Here is a 24235-nt window from a genome sequence, read left to right on the forward strand (position 1 = left end):
ACTTGGGCTGAGGACCCAGATTGTCACCAGAGTAGAAGACCTAAGCAGACACTAGGGCAGTAAATCCAGACTGTCACTAGGGCAGAGGGCACAGAGTAAGTATATTCTGGTTATCTTGGTGCTGTCTTGCATAAGTGAAATAACTGCAGCACAGAACTAGAGTAAGGACACTGGAGTCACGATAAACGTATCTGAATCCTGATAACACGAAGTTCTTATCTACATACACGAGTAACTAAAAATGCTCCTCACCGTTGTTTTTGTAGATTCGTCAAAATTCGCATCCACATACAATCTTCCTAAAGTCATGCCCATCGGTTCCATCATGCTCTCCAGACAGTGAGACCACCTTTTATATTCTCGCACTCCAATTATCGTCTCCTGGAATTGTCGCTTAGCCTGGACAAACTGAGAAGGCATTGACATAACGTAGTTGTCGATAACACGCCACATTATGTAGTCGTTGATATTAGCTGCGAATCTAAAGGAAAGGAGAAGGAGGCACGCCCCTCATCAAACCTCTTTTCAATATCATAATTTTAATAAAGAGCTGGGAATAATAAGAATTGGTTCATGCTAACCGCGTATATATCGAGTTATGGATGCATGGAAGGCTGTGTACGAGCTGCTAGTCAGCTTCTCTTAAACAAAAATACAGCACATTCGTATTTTAGTGCAATAAAGGGTCCATTGGCTTTATTTGAGCTTTTGCGTGTTACTTAAGTACTGATTGAAAGGGCTCTTTGCTAATGAACCCAGATGTTTCTATACTCTTCTAGATATTGTATTTAGGGTGGTCCTAGAGGTCTTGAAAGTTTCTACCTATCCAGAGAATTCTTTACACCTCAGCACGTTCCTGGCGTTTCTAGCTACAGATTGGGTACATCATCCTTTGACAAGTTCTTGAGCTCTCTGTATAAAATGATTGATTAAGTTTTTAACATGGTCTTCGAGTGCCTTCTCATACTTCTTTTCTTTTCGCTTCGTTTCGTTTCGTTTCGTTTCGTTTCGTTTCGTTTCGTTTCTTTTCTTTTCTTTTCTTTTCTTTTCTTTTCGTTTCGTTTCGTTTCGTTTCGTTTCATTTCGTTTCGTTTCGTTTCGTTTTTTCTCTTTCTTCATTTGCATCATTTTCAAAGATTTCGAGAAGCCTTGATCTCCGTACAGGAGAAACAAACTGCCGTGGAAGAAAGATAAAACTTTATATGCCGCCCAACTTCTGGTCCTGAAGATCCTTGTAAATTTCCATGTATATGTTGAATGAATAGATATTCGTGTTATTGATGTCTCAGCTAGTGAAAGCCGAAACTCTTTATCACAATTGTTATCGCTAGTGTTCAGATTTCTCTAGTTCCCGTGAACTAGAGAAATCTGCCATCGGGAACCGTGCTTTACCGGTACAATAGAACGCAGGTTTTGCCACTCTATTGACCAATCAGAACGTGCGTAGTTTAAAAACTCTCATCAACCATAGCTTGACTAAAAAGCGCATGAGGATCCTGCCAGTTATTGTGAGATACATAGCATTATTATATGGCAAGGGTAGTCTTGAGGTAAATCCGAGCCTTCTGATTGGCTCTTTGGATTGATTGGTCTGGATTGCACCGTACGGATCGTTTCCATCATAAGCTGTGTATTTTTTGTTTTCGAAAGCCAGCATATTCAAAATTTGCAACCAAAACTACGAAAAGAAAACGTGTAAATATTGTCATTCTTCGCAAAGAAACTACCTGAAAGACTGATATTTAACAGAGTTTACAACATGGACGAGGAAGGCGAATATTTATCAAGCGCATTTTATTATCCTGAAGATCTGGAAACGTTTGATGTAGACACTGAAACAGGCCTCAGCGAAAGTCAGGAGGCCATAGACGATTTTCATATGAACAAACAGAAAAGCGCAAACACAAATAAGAAGACGACTAGTGATATGAACACTCTTCTCCGCTACGTGGAAGCTAACGGTATGGCAAATGAAAGAAATGAAAGCCTACCTGCGTCGGAGCTTGACCGAGATATTGCTATGGCTTTACGGGCCCGAAAAGTTTCCGCGGCTTTCGAGAAACGGGCCCGTTTATACAGCTGCGATAGTTTGGACATTCTGCGTAAGACTACACTCTTTGTGGTTCATCTTTACCGTGGTTATCCTTAGCACCGTACAATAATTTGCCAAAGTCCATTGGACTGAAATACTCACTTGTTATGGTATTGCTTGCCAATAGCTTTGAAAAACTGGAGGTATGCGTCTGATGATGGATAATAAACTGTATTAAACGAAGAGAAGACTCTCCCCTGGTCGGAAAATGCAGTATTCAGGAACTTGACCATGACTTCTAGCTGTGAGAAAACAAAGGAATCATTTCACATTTACGATTAAGCAAAGCCGCGCACATCTAGAGGGCACAAAGACTTTTAAAAGTTTAGTTATACCCTTATGAAAGCCCTTTGCTAAATAATAATAATAATAATAATAGTTCATTTATATAGCGCACACATCCATTATTTGCCCGAGACGCTTTACAAAACTGTCCCTAAAAAACTACAATTTTACTCTAAGAAACTTAAAAACTAAAATGAAAAACTAGGAAAATACCTAAAAATATGATAAAGAGTTACTCTTAATAAATTTAGTAAAAAGGAAGGTCTTGAGGTTTTTCTTAAATACTAAAACTGTACTGGATCGACGTATTTCCAAAGGAACAATGTTCCAAATCTTCGGAGCGCACACAGAAAAAGCTCTATCACCGTATGTTTTGGTTCTACGAGTTGGCTGCATAGCAGGTCTTGAAAATTCGAGCGAAGACCAATCTGGTAATACCACCAGATATTAATACTAACCAGTAGGTGGTCGAATTACTAAGGGCATGTTATATTCAGAACTATATCATTTACTAATTCCAAACCAAAATTCAAACTGAATTGAAACAGAACTTAAAATTCTACAAAACGTTTGCCAGTTCCGTAGGAAATTACACTTTTGGGTACTGAGCCAATGATCGAGAAGAATAAACGACTGTATTAAAAATCTTCTCAAAAAAGGAAACTTGTGATAAAATTTTACCTGTGTTTGCAATATGTCTCTTAACTTTGAAATTTATTTTCTCGAGTTCCAATGGAAAATTGTTTTCGGTGTTATATCAGGCAACTATTTATATCTTTAGCTTTAAGAAAATGTAAAAAGGACTTCACAACACCTAAAATTATTCTGGTATAAGGTTTTTAAACAAAAAACTAAAATTTCTCGATTTACTAAAGGATTACGTCTTAATACGCATGCTTCTACCAGGGGTTTGATCGAGAAAGTCACCAAGGAATTTCTTAAGATTCTCGTTTTACGTACATCGAAGTTTGAGTCCCTGCAAAAGTCTTCCAATGTTTTGCCCCCTGAGTTGACTGATCGACCTGCTCGGAAATCATCTCTGAATGATTCTATCAAATCATCTGAAACTTTGTTAGGATTAGCAGCCTGAAAACAAAGAAATTGAAAAAATGAAAGAAAGTAAGGAGTTTACTGGATAACTAATGTAAACCCCCCAAAACAACCACTGGTATACAAAACGTAGAGCCACAGTGCTTCAGAACCATACGATTATTCGGCAAAGCAATTCATTCAAAATATTTCTTAATAATTACATTTGACCGTGGATCAATTTTTTTTTAACTCAAGTTATTCATTTTGGGATAACTCACGTTTGCTTTAGAGCCTCTCAATTTTAAATTTTACATCTTATTAGTAGCAATGATCAGGGTGTGGAGAAGTTCCTTGGTCCGTGAACCTTCAGTTGAATTGAATTCTTAATCACCCCGGCTCCAAACTGATTAAAGAAGAATTTTAAATATCCATCAAATTTGTTGTTGATTCTTACCTCAGCAATAGCCCATTCAAAGTCGTATATGTGCATCATCTGTTGCTCAGAGTACCACCCTCCTCCTCCAAGAAGCCGAGCGATGGTTTTCATGTATGTTTTGTACGCCTCGCGGATCTGCAGGTTAAACAGAATGAGAAGGACGGCACATCTAAGGGTCTTCCCAGTAGTTAATTGGAAATTGGTCCAAATGCAAGCTGATATATAGTATTCAATATATAGAATTCAATATATATCTTAATCTTAATTTAAAAGCACTTTTAGTCAATTTTCGATATAGTAAGTGCCTATTAAATATTCTAGCTAATTCTACTTTGTAACTTTTGATGTGTATTTTTACCAAATGAATTATTACTATTATTATTATTATTTTGATTATTGTTATGATAATGATGATGATGATGATAATGATGAAGATGACGATAATGATTATGATGATGATATAACTCGTCTTTTAATTGATAGCCGGAAAATGGTTCGTCTGGTAACGGAAAGCTGAGACTGATCTGAGACCCGCAAAATTTACCTATAGCTGAATAGTGCGCGCGGCAAAACAAATAACAAATAGGTGCGTAATCGCATTGTTAAAGAGAATATTAAAGAGGATATCATATTTCATTGTTGCTGGGCTTACAAAGGCTTAACACCAAGTCAGCCTATGAACAACTGATCAATGTAAGCATATACAATTTCAGTTTTCTTTCTTTTAGCAAACTCTTCCCTCCAAGTCTGTCCAAGTCAATAAGGATGAGACTAATTCAAAAGGGATAACAACCAAGATTTCAACCGACAAAAAAGAAATGTTATCTCCATATACTTTCCTTGTTTCCCGCATCGTCAAAACACTAGATCTAGTCAGTTCGGTTATCGATTTTAAACTTATTGATAAAACAGTGTTCTTCCCCAAATTCAAAGAGATAAAATTCGCGTTTGTTGCTTTACGCAATCTAAACATCCAGTATTTTGGTGATTTCACGTTGCTTTCTTGTAGAGGATAGCTCTGTAGCTAACAGATTCTGAGTTAGTGGTATGGAGTCAGGCTTTACTGGCCCGGCGTGATAAAATCGCATCGTACTAACCTGCTCGCCTTGACTGGAGTCTTCGTAATAGTACTCGTAGCTCATTCCTAACGAAGAAATGCCAATCTAATAAAGGAAAGAGGATAAAACAACATATTTCGCTCTTTCATAAATACTTTAAACCCGATACGAACACAAAGATATCCTTTAGTTTACATGATCAAACCTATGGACGTTTTAAGGCCAGTAAGATTTGTAAAAGGCAGTGGATTATGCAGGTTCTGATTTGCACAAATACTTCCCGAAAAACAGAGTTTTGCGTTATTAATTAAATTGCCAATATTTGCCTGGCTGCCCCGCCATATCATTGGACCTAACGTGCTAAAAAAAAATTATCATAGGCAACTGCGAACATCGAATAAAAGAACAGAAAACTGCAATATTTACCCACACCGAAACCTGTGACAGACACCTCATTGGTTGATGTTTTATCAATCTACATGCCCCTGCTACTGAAGGCAACTGAGTTGCGCCTTTCTTCGATCAACAGCACCATTACCGATTTTCATTTAATGATTTCTGAATGCATATTATCGCACTCTACCCTTATACTATCATTCTGTACTCTATCCTTATCTCCTCTACTCGCCTGTAACCTTATGAATTCTACACGCTGTCCTACTTAACCTAAGCCGACTCGATTGAGAAGATATGCCAAACACTCAAAAAATTTCGTCAAGTGTCGTATTTTTTAACGCTCCTCTCGGTGTTTCGAAATGTGATAAGCCGCGGTCTGTCTTGATTAATATAATGCCGTAAAATCTCACGTTAAAGCCCTGGGCTTATTAGATTGCGAGCAGTCTCTCTTTTCCTCGAAAATCTGTGGGGAAGAACGCAAAACAAGTCAGCGTGCGAGCGTGACTGTGAGCGTGACATGCTAGCGGCAATGCAAGGCGCTTGTAGCACGGACACCCGCGCTACTAGCGGCTTGCAGCATCGCAGGTGACACTCACAGTCACGTTCGCTTTGCGTTCTTCCCCACAGTTTTCGTGGAAAAGAGAGACTGCTCGCGGTCTATGGGCTCATATAACTTCATGAGAGGTTTGGGACGGGCTTATAAACGGAGGGCTTATATCCGGGGGGGGGGGGGGCATAGAAGCGGAATGAATAAAATGTTTCGGAATGGCGAGATAAAACGTATCTGAGAAACGAATTAAAGCCAACATACATTACATTTAGAGTTATTACCGTATTATTACCCTATTACCCTATTGGCCTATAACTTTCGATTGAAAATTTTAATATTTGTAAAGAAACGCAGAAGGAAAGCACCCATACATTAAATGGGCTTATATCCGGGGGGGCTAATACCCGGCATAATATATCTGTCAGCAAATAGAAGGGCTTATATTCGGGGTGGGGGACTTATAACCGGGAGGGTTTTAACGTGGGATGTAACGGTACGTCGAAGTTGCACTTACTCTTAGAATGTGTTGGCTTGAATCCTGTATGTCTCTTTCAACAGATACCGAAAACAAGGTCTGTACATTTATTTACATTTATCTAGTTAGTTATACTTACGCTTAGAATATGTTGGCTTGAATCCTGTAGGTCTATAGCAACGGACACCGAAAGCAAAGTCTGTACATTCAAGTCTCTTAGAACGGCTCCCATTTTCTCTGCCACTGTCCACGACCTGTTCATTATATCCCCAGTCACTGTCCAGCCGCCATACTGCTTTATCAAGTTTTCCAAGGGTGAAATACCTCGACGCTCAATGGCAACAGTATCTACGCATGTATCGTAGATCTTGGCCGTTTTCACGATCGACGAGCTCTTGTTGGGAAAAAAAACACAATGATATTCTGATCAATAAGATTAAAGACTGTAACAAATACCAAACTCAGCTCTGTAAAGGCCAAACAAATCTTTGAGATAGTAGTTTGTCAAGAACATCAAATTAATAACAAGATTATTCACTGAAAGTGAAGAATGATCATCGCAGTAAATTTTCCAATTTAAGCAATTGGAAAGAAGAAGCCTGAAAAAAAATCAGGGCTTCAACGGGATTCGAACCCGTGACCTCCGCGATACCGGTGCGATGCTCTACCAACTGAGCTATGAAGCCACACATTGGGAGCGAGGTTAATTAATTGAGTTCATATCTTCCCGTGAGGAGTGACATGATGTGAAGTATATATGAAGTAATTCATATTTGAACTGCGGTATGAACTCAATTAATTGACCTCGCTCCCAATGTGTGGCTTCATAGCTCAGTAGGTAGAGCATCGCACCGGTATCGCGGAGGTCACGGGTTCCAATCCCGTTGAAGCCCTGATTTTTTTTTTTTTCAGGCTTCTTCTTTCCAGCTGCTTAAATTGGAAAATTTACTACTGATGATCATTCTTCACTTTCATCTACAACCGCAGTTCAAATATGAATTATTTCATATATACTTCACATCAAGATCATTCACTATCAGTTTCTGTGAGGTGATAGTTAGCTTCCTTGACTAAAATTATAATGATTTCCAACTATTTTTCTACACATCCAGTAGTATTGGATCTAAAGACTGGGTTTTTTAAAGGGCTTTGCCATTGCTATGGCAACCGTTTGCCTCACCAATGTGACAATAACGTGTTAATCAATTATTGGCCATTTGTTTGAAACCCGGCGTTATTATGGCATCAATTGAGAAAGAAGGTTGGTATTGATTCATAAAAGAAAAAGCGCTGAAGAAGAAATAGCACTTCATGATGACAGTTTCTTTTGAAAGATTGCTGAGCCAATCAGATTGCAGCATTTTCACTATTGTACTGACTTAATTCTAGAACTAAAAAAAAAAAAAAAAAAATAGAGAACAACCTGTAACGAAGTACGGGATAAAAGCTGTACCTCTAAAAACACTCGCAGAAACATACAAACACACGAGCTGCTGATGCAGTCGTTGTACATGTAGTACGACCAGAAACGGAAGCACTTATGCTCATGACCTAAGGACACGTTTCCCCTGGAGCGATTGTTTTTCTCCGAGCTTGTTTAAGCAGATGATTTTCTTATTTCGCCGAGAGACTCGAGAGAGACTCGGCAAAGACTCGACCAGAAGTTTCCGGGTCGATGAAGCTGCTGTACAGACTCTTACTGGTTAATTAAATTTTCGCGCGCAAACAACAACGAATCAAATACACCACAGCTACGTTTGTACAGCTGCGTCACCAGAAAGGAATTTTTTCGAATCAGCTCTTAGACGCCGCTCGGGCACAGGAAGAATTGAGCCGCACCCGAGGAAAACGGCGTCCGTTTACCGAAGTCAACTTCATGCCAAACCTTAGAATAGTTAGAGGCAGCAGTCTCCATAGCTTGTCGTAAAACCTCCATGTTGTCGTCGTTCACGATAGTGAAGCCAACAACACTACTCTGATTCACACTGAGATGATGGGTTTTGAAAAACCCTCCGCATGCGTAGGAATAAAAGTCCTCACAAGGATCCACATCTTTGTCCAGCTGATTGGAAATGACTTGAAAGAAAAAACACTAGATGTGAAAAACCTTGGAATAATAAGATTGAAAATGACACAATAATGGACGTAGTCCCTCTTTCGCTTAGTTCGTAAATAAACGACGAGGAAAAAATGGCCGCGTGAAGCGAAAGAGGGACTTTTCGTAATCCAGCAATAATTATCCAGGCACTCGAAATTATAATTTCAAATCAGTTTGATTCGACATCTGTATTTCATTTCTGACTTTTGTGCCTTTCAACTCGCTTTGGATTTTTTCAAAGATCTGTTATCAGAATTTAATCTCTGTTTCGGACCCGTATTATTTGCATGTGAAAAAATAGAATTTCACATACTCACTCACAGGGAAGATGTTTTAGTCAAAATTAATTAATATCTATTTCCTAAAGGTATGATACAGTCTTAATGTATAATTAATTGTAACAAGTAAAGCTAAAACCACAAACCTTTAGAGATATTGTAACACTCCTTCGTCTCACAAATGAGTGGTTCTACATTTAAGAAAATATCAAACAATGCAGATGATTCAAGCAAACAACCTTCAAATACAGTGGAACGTGTTAGAGGAATGTTAATGAAATTCTGCGCCGTCTAGATCTCCTTGCTAAACTTAAGTCAAATCACAGCTGGCCATCGTTGAGTTAAGTACTTGAAATTCAAATTTGACATACATTCCGTATCTACTGCTCGCCTCCTACATCACGACTTTGTTTTTACTGAGGAGTTATCAATATATATCATTGTTAATGTCAAATCCAAGTTATATTTAAACAATGTGTAACTTTCCTTTATTTTGTATATTATTTTTACACGACCCTCAAGCTTGTAGCTTAAAACATTATCGTTTATTATATGGCTGTGTCCCACATGGCCTGGGAACTACCGAATTCACGAATTTGATTGGCTGAAATCGATATTGACCGCGGTCTAGATTTTCCCATCTAGACCAGTTTCGTTTTGCGTTGAAAAAGTAGCAAACTAAAATACAAAAATTTTCACCATTTTCTTTTATTTTCTTCTCAATCATTTATGGAAGTGCCAAAAAGCCTGATGACAAAAAAAAAAAAAAGTAAAGAGGACGAGCAAATTTAGGCAGGTTTAAGTTAAGCTCATCGCCGTTCGCAAGCAAAATGTCAGTAAACCAGTTACATTAAACGAATTAAAGTTTTCGTCTTTGCCATATAATAAACATCTTATTAACCGAGCTAAGTCGGTCTGTATGGGAGAATCTTGACCTCGGTCGTGTGTACAGGTCTCACTGCGTTCGGTCTGTACTCACGACCTCGGTCAAGATTCTCCCATACAGACCTCCAGCTCGGTTAATAAGAGCTAAGTATAAATAAAGGACATCTATGTAAGTTAATTTCATTTCGTGTCAGTTAAATCCAAAACAGGTTCAAAGATGATTTCGAGTCCTTGCTAAGCACTAACGAGAGTTTGTTTACGTTTGCTGTTTTGACTCACGTGAGCGTCATGTAAGACGTCACAAAATGTAACGTTCTGCAACTACGTACATGAAGTAAATTAAGTAAGTCTCATGTCAACCGCCATTATGGAGGCGAAGCTCTATGCTTCGTTGTTTCTGACGTCAATTGATGAAATAATTTCGTAGCGGTAAATATCAAAGAAACTCTTGAAAGAAAAATTTTAAACGCCTCAAAGATAAGTCAAGCGGTTTGTAACGAATAACATCGATTCACATTCCATCGAGGGAGACCCACAAACATTGGGGTGCTGAGACTGCGCAGAGCGGTCTGGACATCGTCTTTACCTAATAACTGATAGCTGAGAAGTGGTCAAAATTTGAACTATAAGCTGAGAAATGAGGAGTTTTTTCAACGGATATCTGCAATCTGAGACCTGCATCTGAGAAATGCGGCGTGACATTTTCAAGGATAGCTGGGAAATCACCAATATATATAACTGAGATCCCAGCACCCCAGTCCTATATCCAAAGTCGACTCCCGGCAGCGTTCGCCTCATCAAGCGGTGACTGGTAAAATTTTTACCGCTTGGAACATCACTGTTCTCTTCTAGAATGTCTTATGTTTCTTGAAAATAACAGGTACAAGAATATTGTTTTTCCGGCCCAGGCAGAATATTCTTATTTTCTGTCGATTTAACCTAGGCTGAAAATATTCTTGTGAATGTTCTTAGATTCTGGCGTATGGCATTTCGGTTTTATTGACTTGACGGCGTTGAAGTAATTTTGGTGCCAGACTGCAGGCAATAAAGCCTGGTATGACACACATAACTCGTTGCACAAATGTCATTAATATCGGACATGCCGCTAGTGCCTCTTGTGTTGCTTTTTGGCTGGTTACATCTCAATAACCGAGTTCGCGAGCCGTACTGTAAGTTACGGACCGAGTCTAAGCGCGAAGCGTGCGAGCCATAAATCGAAGGGGAAAAACGAGGATCCGTAACTTACAATACGGACCAAGAAAACGAGGTTAGTACGATATTTATTATACCTCTACTGTGTGTCTGACGGGTTCAGCAACGATTTCTACTCACGCGGAATGGCTTCAAATTTGTGACGCACCTCGAAAGTAAAACGAGTCAATTCGAAATGGTTGTCAAGTGACTCTTACGTCGTTAGCAAGTTTTAATATACAATTTCAGAAGTAAAAGAAAGTTTTAAACTTTTACTTGCTAAAAAAGGTAAGAAAACTTGGCGATAAATCACGAAACATTTTGGCAACAATAACGGCTTTTTAAAAATTTTAGCGGGCCGTACAGTAGAATACGGACCGCTAAATTGACCAATCACAGCGCGCGTACTAACTGAGAGATATAATAAGGTATAGTTTAAAACATATGAACGTATTTACAAATTTTCAACCCACGAAATATATTGGTTTCAAAGTCTCAGCCTCGGGTTTATTGCGGCTTAAAATACTCTTAGAATGTCTCAAATTTCAGCCTGGGTATTCTTATCAAAAAAATTTATTCCTATAAAAATAAAAAGAGTGGAAAGAACAAAAAAAACGCCTTATATAATCTGTTGCTCAGTTCAAAATAACGCCAGTTGTTCATACCAATTATTTAGTCATGATCTAATTAGATCAGGCCATCGATAAAGAATTAACATTCCAGAACATTCCGGAACATCCCGGAACATCCCGGAACATCCCGGAACATCAAAACATGATAATAATTACGAGAAAAATATGAAATTAAATAAAGAAATAGCCTAGAAAGACAAACAAGTAAAATAAAAATTAACTGGTATCAGCTCCGAATATCCAAAAAAATTAGAATGACTTTAATTTCTAATCTTTCTTTAATCATTCTTTAGACACGGCAAAAATTCATCAGGGTTTACAAATATATCATTACAAATTCATTTGCTATATCAACAATTCATTTACTCTATATTGCAATGAGTGATGGCTTTTTAGCCTTTTAAGTAGCGACGTTGGAAGGGAATGCACAAGGCGGCTATCTATCTCCACTAATCCATTCCTGCCAAATTGTTCGCCATCAGTTTAATCACGTCACGGTCCCTTATTTTCCACTCTGATTGAAAAGGTTTATTACCACCATATTGTTTTGTTGCTGTTGTTTTGTTCACAGCAAGCGAAAACTGGGGAGAGTAGCCGTCCCCGGAGTTGGATCTGCTGTTCTCTTCCCAGCTTCGAGATTTCTTTTATTCATAGAAAGATGGTGGTGTTCGAACTCCTCCATCAGGCCGAAAAATATGGGACTGCAAACAGTCTAAATAAGTTTCTGATTTCTTTGTTCAATTCATTGCGTCAAGGACAAGCGTATACACGATTTCCCGTAGTTTAACACAGCATATACACTAGTTTCTTGTCTAAACTAATTCGAACTACTCGAGTACTGGTGATTTGGGGGAGGGAGGTCGAGTGAACATTTCATAGTCAAATCGCTTGCTAGCGCAACAAGAGACGCTGTTATTTGTGATAAAGCAATTTATTTGCATATTGAGTCTAACTGAACAATCTTCGTCTTTACAGAACGGAGTGGTGCTTGGTGGTGCTGGTAGGGATGAAATCTTTAGAATCGATTGTGTGACAGATAGACGAGTTGGATGGAGTACGTTACCAGCGGCTGATATGTGTTCGTTTCAACACATTTCAGCTGGTTGTCGAAAGCGCTTTCAGGTCATTGCGGAAAAAAACTGTACCACGTGCTGTATTAAAAGCAGTTACAGGAAAGATGCCGACGAAACCACACTTTAAAAAGCCTAGGGAACTGCTTGGGAAGGGAATTTAAAATAACTTCTCGTTTTTTTGTTGTGTTTTGCTTTTTGTTTTGGTTGTTTTTTTCGAATTTCTTGATCAAATTGATCAAGAAATGGTTCAATAGACAACCAGAATTATCATAAATTCAATAAATTCCGGCAGTTCTGTTCACGAAAGCGAAACAAAGAAACTATTACTGAAACGGCAATTATATTTCTCTCGAGTTTACTATCAAACGTTCAGCCCCCCGAAGCCTAACAAACTTTTTGCACAGTGATCTCGTGTTTGGAAGAGCGACGGCTTTTGTGGCTGTAGAGTGCAGCGCACTGATTCAACAACGTTTGCATGTTTAGCAACAACATTCACGATGTACACATTACAGTGCAACTGTGATCAGACATAAACCAAGTTATTACACATACCTCTGGTAAGGATGACCGCAAGAGCGACAGCTGCACCGATTACACAGAGTATAACGAGGGAAATGACGATCAAACGACATTTCCCGCATTTACGAAGCCGATATTTTATGCCAACTTGTTCGTCGTCGACCAATTCTACTCTGTCATCCGCCACTGGATTTCCAAGATCACTCATCTTCCTCCAAAGGTTAACGCAGCCCAGTAACTCTGGCTGTTATAACGGACAGTTGTCTGATAGTAAGAGAAATGAGCTAGAGATGTCCCAGCGCGTGGAAAGATCCGCTTTTAGCTGCCTTTGGCAGAAAGTTTGGTGACGTCACCATAAAATCTCAAGGTTACATTCGGGTGCAGCAAAGGAACGTGAGTCATTGATATGCAAGTTCGGCGCGATACGTGTAACATAAGTAGCTTTGGCTGAAACTGTTTTTTACATGCGAAGGAAGGGCGGGCCAGTTTTATCACGGCAAGGCAACGAATCGGATCGGATCTACGGTATTTCTTTATGGTATTTCTTTGCTGGCTTGCTGGCTTTAATGATACACCTGGATGTCAGGTAAAATAATAATTTTTTTTTTCTGCTATGGAGCACAGGCCGCCCAGACGTTGAATACGATTAACACGTGACATTATGCTGTTACCTTCGACATCGACGGCTGCCATGAGGCAATTTTGATTAGATTAGACCATTTTTGTGGAATTTACGAAGCTTTGACTGCGGGCCGTCGGGCCAGTAGGTCGCCCGCCTTTCGTTTCTCTTTAGGAGAAGCAAACCGCCAGTAAACTCGCCTAAATGGCTCTAAACCACCTCCAGGAACCCAGAGACATCAAAATAACGCAATGCAAACACAAGGTAAGCCATTTTATTCAAATTATTTTGTACACGTAGCATTTAGAGTAATTTTCGAAGCATTCTCATACATTGTCTGATAAACGGCTACAATTGTAAGGCAATCGCCAACAGCATAATGTCACGTATTAATCGTATTCAACGTCTGGGCCGTCTGTGCTATGGAGGTAAGGATCAGTGTGATCATAAACAGCCTTCATACAAGAGAAGCCCATCATATTTTTCCGCCCTCCTTCAAACTCTGTATTATTATTGTTATTATTATTATTCCAAGGTGCATGTCGTGGGCTTTCTCCGACATTTTGAGTTAGAGAGACCATGAAATTGCGAAATTAATCGTTGATTACTGCTCGCGAGCGCCGTTGTTCCATACGTCGCCGGTCGCACAGGGGGTTAAATTTTCGTGACGTCATTGGTACACAGTATACGAGAGGCTGTACGAAGTGTGATTGCATGTCCTTGTGGCAATATCTCTGTATCTCGCACAATAGCTGCAGCTTCTATCTCAATCCCTATACAGTCAACTCTCCACTAACGGACACTCTCGTAAGCGGACACCTCTACTTGCGGACACTGTTTTCAATTCCCCTTGTTCCGCATTAGTTCCTTGTCTAAACTAATTCGAATTACTCGAGTACTGATGAGTTATTAATTTGCCAGACGGAACTTGCCTGTTTTATACAGCTAAGGGGCGATTTATGGAAGAGGAAGGGTATTTTCTCCCACTCGAACCATCATTTAAAATACACCGAACGACAAGTTACCGCACTTTGTTGCCTGTAAGGAGGCATTATACTGGCCCGGGGACACCAGTATATTTATTTTTAATTAGTTTTTTTTTCCTTTAATTTTCTTGTTGAGTGATTTCTTTATTTAATTTTACACATTTTTCTCATAATATAATTTTTTGATGTTCCGGGATGTTCCGAAATGTTCCAGAATGTTCCATGTTCCGGCTCTTATCCACGGCCATTAGATCATGAGCTCGCAATTCTTTTAAAATCTTATTCGCTGCCGCTATCGCGAGCATGCCAGGAAGGGGATGCGATGGAGGTGGAGTGAACATTTCATAGTCAAATCGTTTGTTAGCGCAACAAGAGAAGTTGTTATATAGCTGGCATTTTCGCGCTACAGCGCGCCCATTCATGGTCACATGACATCTAACAATGAAACTGTTTCCCGCCAAATGCCATGAGCGGGCATTATGACGTCAAATGGGAAACAGGTCACTGTTACCAGCGAAATGTTGACCGCTGTTGGACGTCATTTGTCAATAAAGTGATTATTTGTTTTCCACCGGTTTGACCCATTTGTTTTATCTACATGTTTCCCTCGACTTCTTCTCGGGAAACATTGAGATTCCCGGGAAACAAAATTCACTGTTCCCCTTGGGACTAGTCATTGTTTTAACTGATTTGATTTGCATGTTGAACAATCCTTGTCTTTACAAAATGGAGTGGTGCTTGGTGGTGCTTGTAGGGATGAAATCTTTAGAATCGATTGTGTGACACATAGACGAGTTTGAGTACGTTACCGGCAGCCGGTATGCGTTCGTTTCAGCACATTTCAGCTGGTTGTAGAAAGCGGTTTCAGGTCATTACGGAAAGTTTAATACAGGATGATGCCTGCCAAACCACACTTCAAAAAGCCAGAGGAACTGCCAGGGAAGGGAATTTTAAAATAACTTCTTTTTGTTTTTCTCGAATTTCTTGATCAAATTGATCAAGAAATGGTTCAGTTGACAACCGGAATTATAATAAATTCAAGGCATTCCGGCAATTCAGGAAAGCGAAAGAAAGAAACAATTACTGAAGCGGCAATGTACATTTCTCTCGAGTTTACTATCAAACTTTTAAGGTTACTCGAAACCTTCGCGGGGCTACTTTTTCCAAAGTTTCTTTTTTCCAACTAAATTAAAGTTCATTATTCAAGGTAACATTTTTCAAAAAATGAAAATAAAATATTAAAACGCGCGCGAGTTATTGGGAAAAAGATGATTTTTAATAAAAGTTAATAAACCGTCAAGGTGTTGTAATCCCCAAAAGGCGTGGACTCCTCAGCGACCTTTTTGAGGCAAACGGCTTAATCCAGAGATCCTATATCAAATATATTTCAATTTATGATTTCATGTCCGTCAAGAGTGCCTTTTTGTAATCACGCTTCGGCAATTGCTCCTCAGTTTCTTTTTGTTTTTGTTGCACATCGCTTTCCTCCGTTTTGCCCTTTATTGTTGACCACCGGCCCAAAACGTATGCGCCTAAAACGTGACTCTAACACTATCGCTTTACCAGGGGTTCTGTTATTTCATTGGCTGGTGGCATTTTGAGTTGACATATCCCTCTGAGAAGGCGTGACATGTTTAGAAATCTTTAGAAGGCGAAAACTTGCACTCGTTTTCCGAGAGAATCCCTCCTCTTTATTAATAGGGTATGTAGAATCGACGGTATTCCTTGAAATTTGGCCAGAACATTCACTGATAGATATGGAACAAACACGTGTCGGTGAGTTCTTTTATTTCAACTACTTTTCTCGTGGCGGTCCCTAACGCAACACGTTACGCGAATTTTTCGATAGTGCAACTTGACAGATCTATAAAAAGATAACCAATAGAAATGAAAGAAAACGCTGCCACGCTTTGAGAGATCGATGCTTTGTGATTAACACTGCACAGTCATTTTGCATCAACCACAGGCGGCCCAAGCTCTCAATGTTATCGGGTTTTTTTTTTTTTTTTTTTTTTTTTATGCGAACGTTCAGGCTAACGTGACATATGGCATGTACTATTACATAACGACCGAATTTGACCACGCGAAACATGACTCACGCCTTGCAGTATATGGAGGTGTTGTGTTACAACGGTTTTGAATTTATAAAGGTTTGTATGGGAATGCAACGGCTTTGCTTGAAAAGCCAATTATTCTTATATTTTGTGAATAAAGTCTACTTACCCTGTTGCTGTGTTGTATTCTTTGTTGTTTGCCAGCTCCTCGGGCCGATCTAACGCGATTTCGGCGAGTTATCGTTCTGTGGGTTTCCACTACTAAAAGAAAGACAAGGCCGGACGGGTGGCGGGGGTGTCTACAAAACGAAGATCGAAGACCGAAGACCGAAGACCGAAAAACGAAGAGCTCATATAATTTTAGGCCTTTCAAACTCAAGGCAGTTATAATCATCGATAATCAGGCTTAAGTACTTTATCGGACGCTATCACACGCGAAACCGACGCGGTCTTCGTTTTGTAGTTTAGGCCGGGTCAAACTACAAAACGAAGACCCTCGCTCAAACGCTCTTTAAGACGCCAAAAGACGCGAAACCGACTGGGTCTTCGTTTTGTAGTTTAGGCCGGGTCAAACTACAAAACGAAGACCCTCGCTCAAACGCTCTTTAAGACCCCAAAACTCTTTTCCAAATTTCGATCTCACACGATCAGGCGTTTTCTGTTAGGGGTGGACCATTAGATTTTTGATGGGGGGGGGGGGGGGTGTGCAAATCCCAAAAAAATATCGATCATATGCTTCTAGTCTAAATAAAATATCATGCACATTTGTTAAGACGGAAAAAAATATCGAGCAGCCGTAATCAGGGCGCGGGAAAGGATCTTTGCGTGACGCGTGACGGCCCAAAAGTGGCTTTGAGTCACCTTAGTTACCATTGGAAGGAAAAAATGCCTGGTACATGTCAGGGCTGATGTGAATAAATTACCGCGCCAATAGCCAGGCTACCTCGCCAAAAAAGAACATAGCTTTATCTGATGACATCGCAATTGAAAGGTACCTTATAAGGAGGCGACAAACGAGTCGTCAAAAATATATATCCCTGACATGTACCAGGCATTTTTTCCTTCCAATGGTAACTAAGGTGACTCAAAGCCACTTTTGGGCCGTCACGCGTCACGCAAAGATCCTTTCCCGCGCCCTGATTACGGCTGCTCGATATTTTTTTCCATCTTAACAAATGTGCATGATATTTTATTTAAACTAGAAGCATATAATCGATATTTTTTTGGGATTTGCACAACCCCCCCCCCCCCCCCCCCATCAAAAATCTAATGGTCCACCCCTAACAGAAAACGCCTGATCGTGTGAGATCGAAATTTGGAAAAGAGTTTTGGGGTCTTAAAGAGCGTTTGAGCGAGGGTCTTCGTTTTGTAGTTTGACCCGGCCTAAACTACAAAACGAAGACCCAGTCGGTTTCGCGTCTTTTGGCGTCTTAAAGAGCTTTTGAGCGAGGGTCTTCGTTTTGTAGTTTGACCCGGCCTAAACTACAAAACGAAGACCCCGTCGGTTTCGCGTCTTTTGGCGTCTTAAAGAGCGTTTGAGCGAGGGTCTTCGTTTTGTAGTTTGACCCGGCCTAAACTACAAAACGAAGACCCAGTCGGTTTCGCGTCTTTTGGCGTCTTAAAGAGCTTTTGAGCGAGGGTCTTCGTTTTGTAGTTTGACCCGGCCTAAACTACAAAACGAAGACCGCGTCGGTTTCGCGTGTGATAGCGTCCGATAAAGTACTTAAGCCTGATTATCGATGATTATAACTGCCTTGAGTTTGAAAGGCCTAAAATTATATGAGCTCTTCGTTTTTCGGTCTTCGGTCTTCGGTCTTCGGTCTTCGATCTTCGGTCTTCGATCTTCGTTTTGTAGACACCCAAAGCCGGACACTGATTTCCGGAGTGCCCGCCGCTCGAAGCGAATAAATCCACTGAAAATAACCCTGCCGGCTCAATTCCTCCGTAGAATCGAAGAAGAAATGTTGAAGTTCCATGTCAGTTCACTCGCTATGCGATTCCGTCCACAACGCCTTCGCAACGATACATTTATTTTGAGATTGCTTCGCTCGTAAACCCGAAAACAGCCGCGTCACAAAAGTTAGGACACTTTCGCGGTGTTGGGTAACTATAATTAGCCCGACCGGGGGTAGTCAGCAACGATTTGTCAACGGTCAAACCAAAATGCTCCCCGGGTACCCTCGTGCTTTAGTTGTGAAACCCACAGAGGGAGTGCCCGGTCGTTATGTAATAGTACATGCCATATGTCACGTTAGCCTGAACGTTCGCATAAAAAAAAAAAAAAAAACCGATAACATTGAGAGCTTGGGCCGCCTGTGATTAATTCGCCAGAATTTCACTCGGTCGCTTTGGCGTTAACGGCTTCTGCCGCCTTAGGAAAGCAGTCGGCAAAAAAGAATATAATTTTATCGAATTCTACATTTTATAACCTTTCTATTCATACATAGTTTGCGGGGGTTTCCTCCAAAACAGCGCGCGTACGAATTTTTTTTTCTGGAGGACACCTGGCGAAGGTTTAAAGTAACCTTAATTCAGCCCCGAAACCTAACAAACGTTTCACACAGTGACCTCGTGTTTGGAAGAGCGACCTCGTGTCCCGGGCCTCGTGTCTGGAAGAGCGACGGCTTTTGTGGCTGTAGACTGCAGTACACTGACTCAAACAACGTTTGCATGTTTAGCTACGACATTCACAATGTACCCATTACAGATACAACTGTGATCACACGTAAACCAAGTTTTTACACTTACCTCTGGTAAGGATAACCGCGAGAGTGACAACTATACCGATCACACAGAGTATAACGAGGGAAATGACGATCAAACGACATTTCCCGCATTTACGAAGCCGATATTTTATGCCAACTTGTTCGTCGTCGACCAATTCTACTCTGTCATCCGCAACTGGATTTCCAAGATTACTCATCTTCCTCCAAAGGCTAACGCAGGGAGTAACTCTGGCTGTTATTACAGACAGTTGTTTCAGACAGTTGTTTGATAGTAAGAGAAATGAGCTAGAAATGTCCCAGCGCGTGGAAAGGCGACTGATAAGATCCGCTTTGCGCTGAATATTCGTGTGGTAAACGATGCGGAAAGTTTGATTGTTTGCAGTAGTAGAGAGACATGACGTCAAGGTGAGACTTTTGTATAATTTTAATTGTTAAAAATCCATTCGAGTGTAGCAAAAGAACGTGGGCGGAAGTATTTGTCAATCAGTTCAAATGAAAGGCAATTAGCTTTGCCAATCACGCAACTTTTCCGTAAACAGTATACGAGGAGAGGCTGTCCGAAGTGTGATTGCATGTCCTTGTGACAATATCTCTGTATCTCGCACAATAACTGCGGTTTCTATCTCAATTCGTATATTTATATATTTCTGTTTTTACCCGCAGGCAAGCAGACTACTGAACCAATCTCAAACCATAGTAAAACCAAAACCAAAACTAAAGTAATTGTCTGATTATTTTCGACAGTTGCTCTATCATTATACTTACTTAACTTAAGTTTCGTAAAAGGTCTTTTTTTTTTTTTTTCCCTTTAGACAAAAAATTATATTACGTTATAACACAAGCAGGAGGCTTGCATAGTTTCGCTGTATTTACTGTCAAGCAAAAAAAAATTAAATCGCAAACCATTCAGTGGATATATAGTCAGAAAATTGCGATATCATAGAAGATAAATTAAGAAGGCACTTGTCCAAGGTTTAGGTGTGGCGTTGTCTCAAAGCTCATTTGTTTGTCGACATGTTCCGCACAAATTTACAGAGCCCAGTATGGAGCCGCCATGTTTTTGGTGTCCTTTTGAGCTAAACCAACACAGTGAGGGTTGGTGAATGGTAAATGCGAGACATTGCGAGACGGCGAGACTAGCGTTTTTCTTTGCGAGCCCGAGACATTTTGACTTTTTAGATTGCGAGACCGAGACTTCAGAGTGTTTTAAGTGCGAGCGCGAGACGTTCAGCCTCTTAAAATTCGAGCCCCAGATTTGGTTGAGAGTTATGAGAATGAGCTAGAATGAGCTTGTACAAAAGTCTTACAAAGGAGCGTTTTGTTTTAAACCCTTGTACGAGACATCAGATCTGAAAATTTGTCAATAGTCAATAAAAGCCAAATAAACTCTATTATTTTCCTGGCCATGACCTAATTTCCGGTCAGGAGGTTGCGCTTGGTCGTTTCCCTTTTTTTTTTTTTTTTTTTTTGACTGACCCGCTGTCACTTACAACTCCAGTTGTCTGGTAGTCGTCAAAAAGGAGGATGGGGAAAACGTCTTCTTCTTCTCATCGGAAGGGAAAGCACGAATCACTTAAGTACTCTATCGATATTTGTATTTATCAATGTGCCGACAATTCGCTATTAGCCTATCAGTAAAACTTCAATCCCGGCCTCGCGAAAACAACCACGCCATGCTTGCTCAGGTCCCGGAGCGGGGGGGGGGGGGGGGGGACACTGCCATATATGGGCTATATAGGTATGTGCTGCTGTGAAGGGTATGGTTTTCAAGCAGTTTACTCTAGGATAAGGTATATAAATCAGAGCGTTTGGGTCTACAATAGGGCATCATTTTTCACAAAACTGACTGGTTGGTTGAAGATTTTATCTAGAGTAAGGAAACCAGGAATTGCCACTCAAAAATATAAAAAAATCAAATCGGCAAGTTTAAATTTACGCAAATCAGCCTCAACAGTGTCGATAGATGGGGGGATTTGGGGAGTTAACTCTAGTATAGGTTAGCAAAATTCAGCTGAACTAGCTCTGGTATAGGCTAAGGGTTCCAGGGTCCCAGCGGCACATCCCTACCCAGAAATTCCCAAAGTACCTCCCCCGGGGGCCAGGTAGGTCCCGCGGTTCATCATTTACCCAGCTTCGATTCTATTACTATAAGCTACTATAGCTAGCTATGAAAGTTCTAGGCCGCAAGTTGCATTGATTGCGGTTTTAGCTGGGATTGTTTGCTCAAGATGGCAAAAGTTGGCAAAATAGGTCAAAATATTCAAACTACAATACATTCGATCGCTTTCGATCGCGTCGAAAGCGGGGAAATCATAACCACCAGCTACGTATACAGGAAAGGAAAGTTAATATTCAAAAGATTAATTTTTCTGGAAAACAAAGTTAATTCAAATTAAGTATTTGATTAAGAGTCTATTAAGCATAGTATTTGTCTTATTTATTTGTTTATTTCAATTTAATTTCAATTTTTTATCAGAAGATAGAGGGAAATTAGAGCTGAAGACAAGATAAAGAAATCACAGAAAAAAGAGAAGTCCAAAAACAAAGAAAAAATCCACAAAAAGGCAAAAAGTCATAAAAGCGGTACGTGTGTATTAGATTGTACTAGGAAATTGCACTTTAAGACGCCTTTAAACAGGCAATTTTTGATGTAAATTCGATGCCATCATTGTAGCGGTCAAGTGGCAACTTCGAAGGTATATTTCGAAGGCGCGTGACAAAAATTGCATTGTAATGTACAACAAAAACTACATCAAAAATCGCCTGTGTAAGTGTTTGGTTTGTTGTTTAGTTTATAGTGCTACTGTCAGGCTGACCCCTACGGCTCGAAGAAGTTCGAGGAGAACACTGCCTAAAATATTACCTAACGCTTTGCAAGTCGGTCGCTAGGATGTTGTTCCGTAATTATATTTTCATCGATCACTGTTTTACAGGTACTGTTTATTATCTGATTAGTCTGAGTCATTTAGACTTCATTTTTAAGCCCGCTCACGAAAACTTCCACTTCGGTCATTGAATTTTGTTCACAAGCGCGGTACCATCTTTCTCAGCATATTACGTTGTTGTAGATCAACTGTTGTGGTCACTTACATTAGGTTCGAGACCAACCAGTCTCCATCCAGAATCCATCCAGAATTCTCAGTAAGTTAATCGCAGGTTAATTTTCAATTGCAGGTGTAAAAAAACCTCGCCGAAACGCAGAGGTCCATGTTAGCTCTAGTTCTTCCGAAGAGGAATTGCCAGGTACGTTGATAACCGAGTAAATTATGCTCTAACCGAGCAACAGTTAGCTAACAATTGACACGTGAATCCATTTTCTTATTTTCGACCCAGTGCCGGCCTCTTAATATAGCTTCGTTTTCGCCTAATGCCCGTCTTTGATGTCCTGACTTTCAGAGAATAGGATGTTCGAATGCAGAGTCAGCTTATTTTGAAATGAAATTACATCACCTTTTTCTTGTTTTCAGATTCCTTATCTCACTTAACAGTAGATGCCGCCTTCAAATTTCATTTTAGAATTGAATAGGTAAGTTTTAGGTTGAGAGAGACACGGACCTAATATTGAAGGCGAAGGATGTCACTTAATCTATAGTAGCTTATAGTGGAACCGCAGACTAACCACTATTGGCATTATGCCTGCCGTGTGAATTTCGGTTATACAGTTGACGTCAAAGCCCGCCTTTTAGATGGCAAACAGACAGAACAAAATCAGCAGCCCAAACAACGTGTAGCTAAAAAAGCGAGGACACAGAGTAAAAACCAGCTGGAGAAAACGCTAAGAGATGCGAACAAGTCCTCCAATACAAACGCTCCAGTGACAAGGAATGAGCTACAGGAGGCAGTTTATATCAGGATATGAAAACACGTAAGTGAACATAGTTAGTGTGGTGTTTATTTTCATCCTCTAATCCCACAGAAAAAGAAAAACTTATCCATGCAGCAATTCTACGAAAAGAAACACTTCAATGAATTTATGGAAGAATATATAAGTCTATAAGTGTATTTGAAGCTATCTGTAGACTAAATAGACTAAACTAAAGCATTATTTAACGTGCAATATTGTGTGTTCAATAGGTGTTGAAGAGAAGTTTCCCGGTTGCATCCTGCAAAATGAGATGCGAATAATCTGCGGCAAGTGCAAAACAGTCGTAAACCTAAATCGTACCTACTACGACGATTACTTTGAGAAAAGTAAGTTAAGACAACGTCAATTCCATTGATTCATTTTTCATTTTCCGTTTCTGCAAAAAGATCCACATACTAGCCCATATGTTAAATTTTTGTTATTTCCATAAGACGCAATAACCCAGAGCTCCTCATTTACCTTAGCTTAGCTTTGAGATAGTCATGCTAATTTTTTTAAAATTTAGGGTCTAGTTATAGTGGATGCACACTTATTGATCCACCAGTCTGTCTGTTTGTTTGTTTGTTTGTTTGTTTGTTTGTTTGTTTATTTATTTATTTATTTATTTGTTTGTTTGTTTTTCAGAACACATCTTAAATGGTCGATGCAGCCGACTACAGGAAAGGCAGATCAAGAAAAAGCAGGGCAAGCAAAACTCATCTGGCGAAGGGCAGAAGTCTTTGACAAAAACTGTGGTGTGTTAATTTCATTTCCTAGTTTCGCATAGGATTTCGATATGTAGCTGCTCGATTTCCATTTCTTTATATGTTAAATAAATATTTAGCAATAATTATTTTAGAAATTCACTGCACTGTAATTTATAAAGAAGGAATGATAAATAAATTCTAATATGCTGTTTCTCGTTCAATGATTTAGTTCTGATGAGTCAGATACTTCAGGTGATGATAAAACAACCACGTCGGAAGAGGAAACCACCTCAGATTCC

At 39.8% G+C, this 24235-nt stretch overlaps 1 protein-coding gene and 1 long non-coding RNA gene across 7 annotated transcripts in view; one reads left to right on the forward strand and one right to left on the reverse strand.

Annotated features, from left to right (window-relative positions):
• The window catches only part of LOC110051174 (endothelin-converting enzyme homolog), a 31467-nt gene extending 11738 nt beyond the window's left edge, over nt 1–19729 (reverse strand). For 2 of the 4 annotated variants that reach the window (XM_089289493.1, XM_020757195.2), the window contains exons 1-9: nt 19408–19727; nt 8847–8891; nt 8210–8400; nt 6464–6718; nt 4943–5008; nt 3864–3980; nt 3338–3463; nt 2195–2334; nt 253–481 (exon numbers count right to left, since the gene is read on the reverse strand). In XM_089289493.1, coding sequence (XP_089145619.1) covers nt 253–481; nt 2195–2334; nt 3338–3463; nt 3864–3980; nt 4943–5008; nt 6464–6718; nt 8210–8400; nt 8847–8891; nt 19408–19582 — 1344 coding nt within the window. In that variant the 5' untranslated portion in view covers nt 19583–19727. Of the gene's footprint in view, nt 1–252; nt 482–2194; nt 2335–3337; nt 3464–3863; nt 3981–4942; nt 5009–6463; nt 6719–8209; nt 8401–8846; nt 8892–13033; nt 17088–19407 lie in introns of those variants that run through there. The other 2 variants (XM_020757186.2, XM_089289494.1) reach the window with 2 other exon arrangements.
• A 55-nt stretch (nt 19730–19784) lies between these two features.
• Nucleotides 19785–24235, forward strand: part of LOC149111905 (uncharacterized) — a 4565-nt gene continuing 114 nt past the window's right edge. Inside the window, exons 1-6 of one of the 3 annotated variants that reach the window (XR_016207178.1) lie at nt 19785–21968; nt 22560–22628; nt 22853–23250; nt 23460–23576; nt 23875–23984; nt 24166–24235. The exon at nt 24166–24235 is cut by the window's right edge and continues 114 nt beyond it. This is a non-coding gene — a long non-coding RNA (uncharacterized LOC149111905). The other 2 variants (XR_016207176.1, XR_016207177.1) reach the window with 2 other exon arrangements.

Source organism: Orbicella faveolata, unplaced genomic scaffold (assembly GCF_042242905.1).
Source record: "Orbicella faveolata isolate gen_17 unplaced genomic scaffold, um_ofav_v1 contig_2, whole genome shotgun sequence".
Lineage (NCBI taxonomy): Eukaryota > Metazoa > Cnidaria > Anthozoa > Scleractinia > Merulinidae > Orbicella > Orbicella faveolata.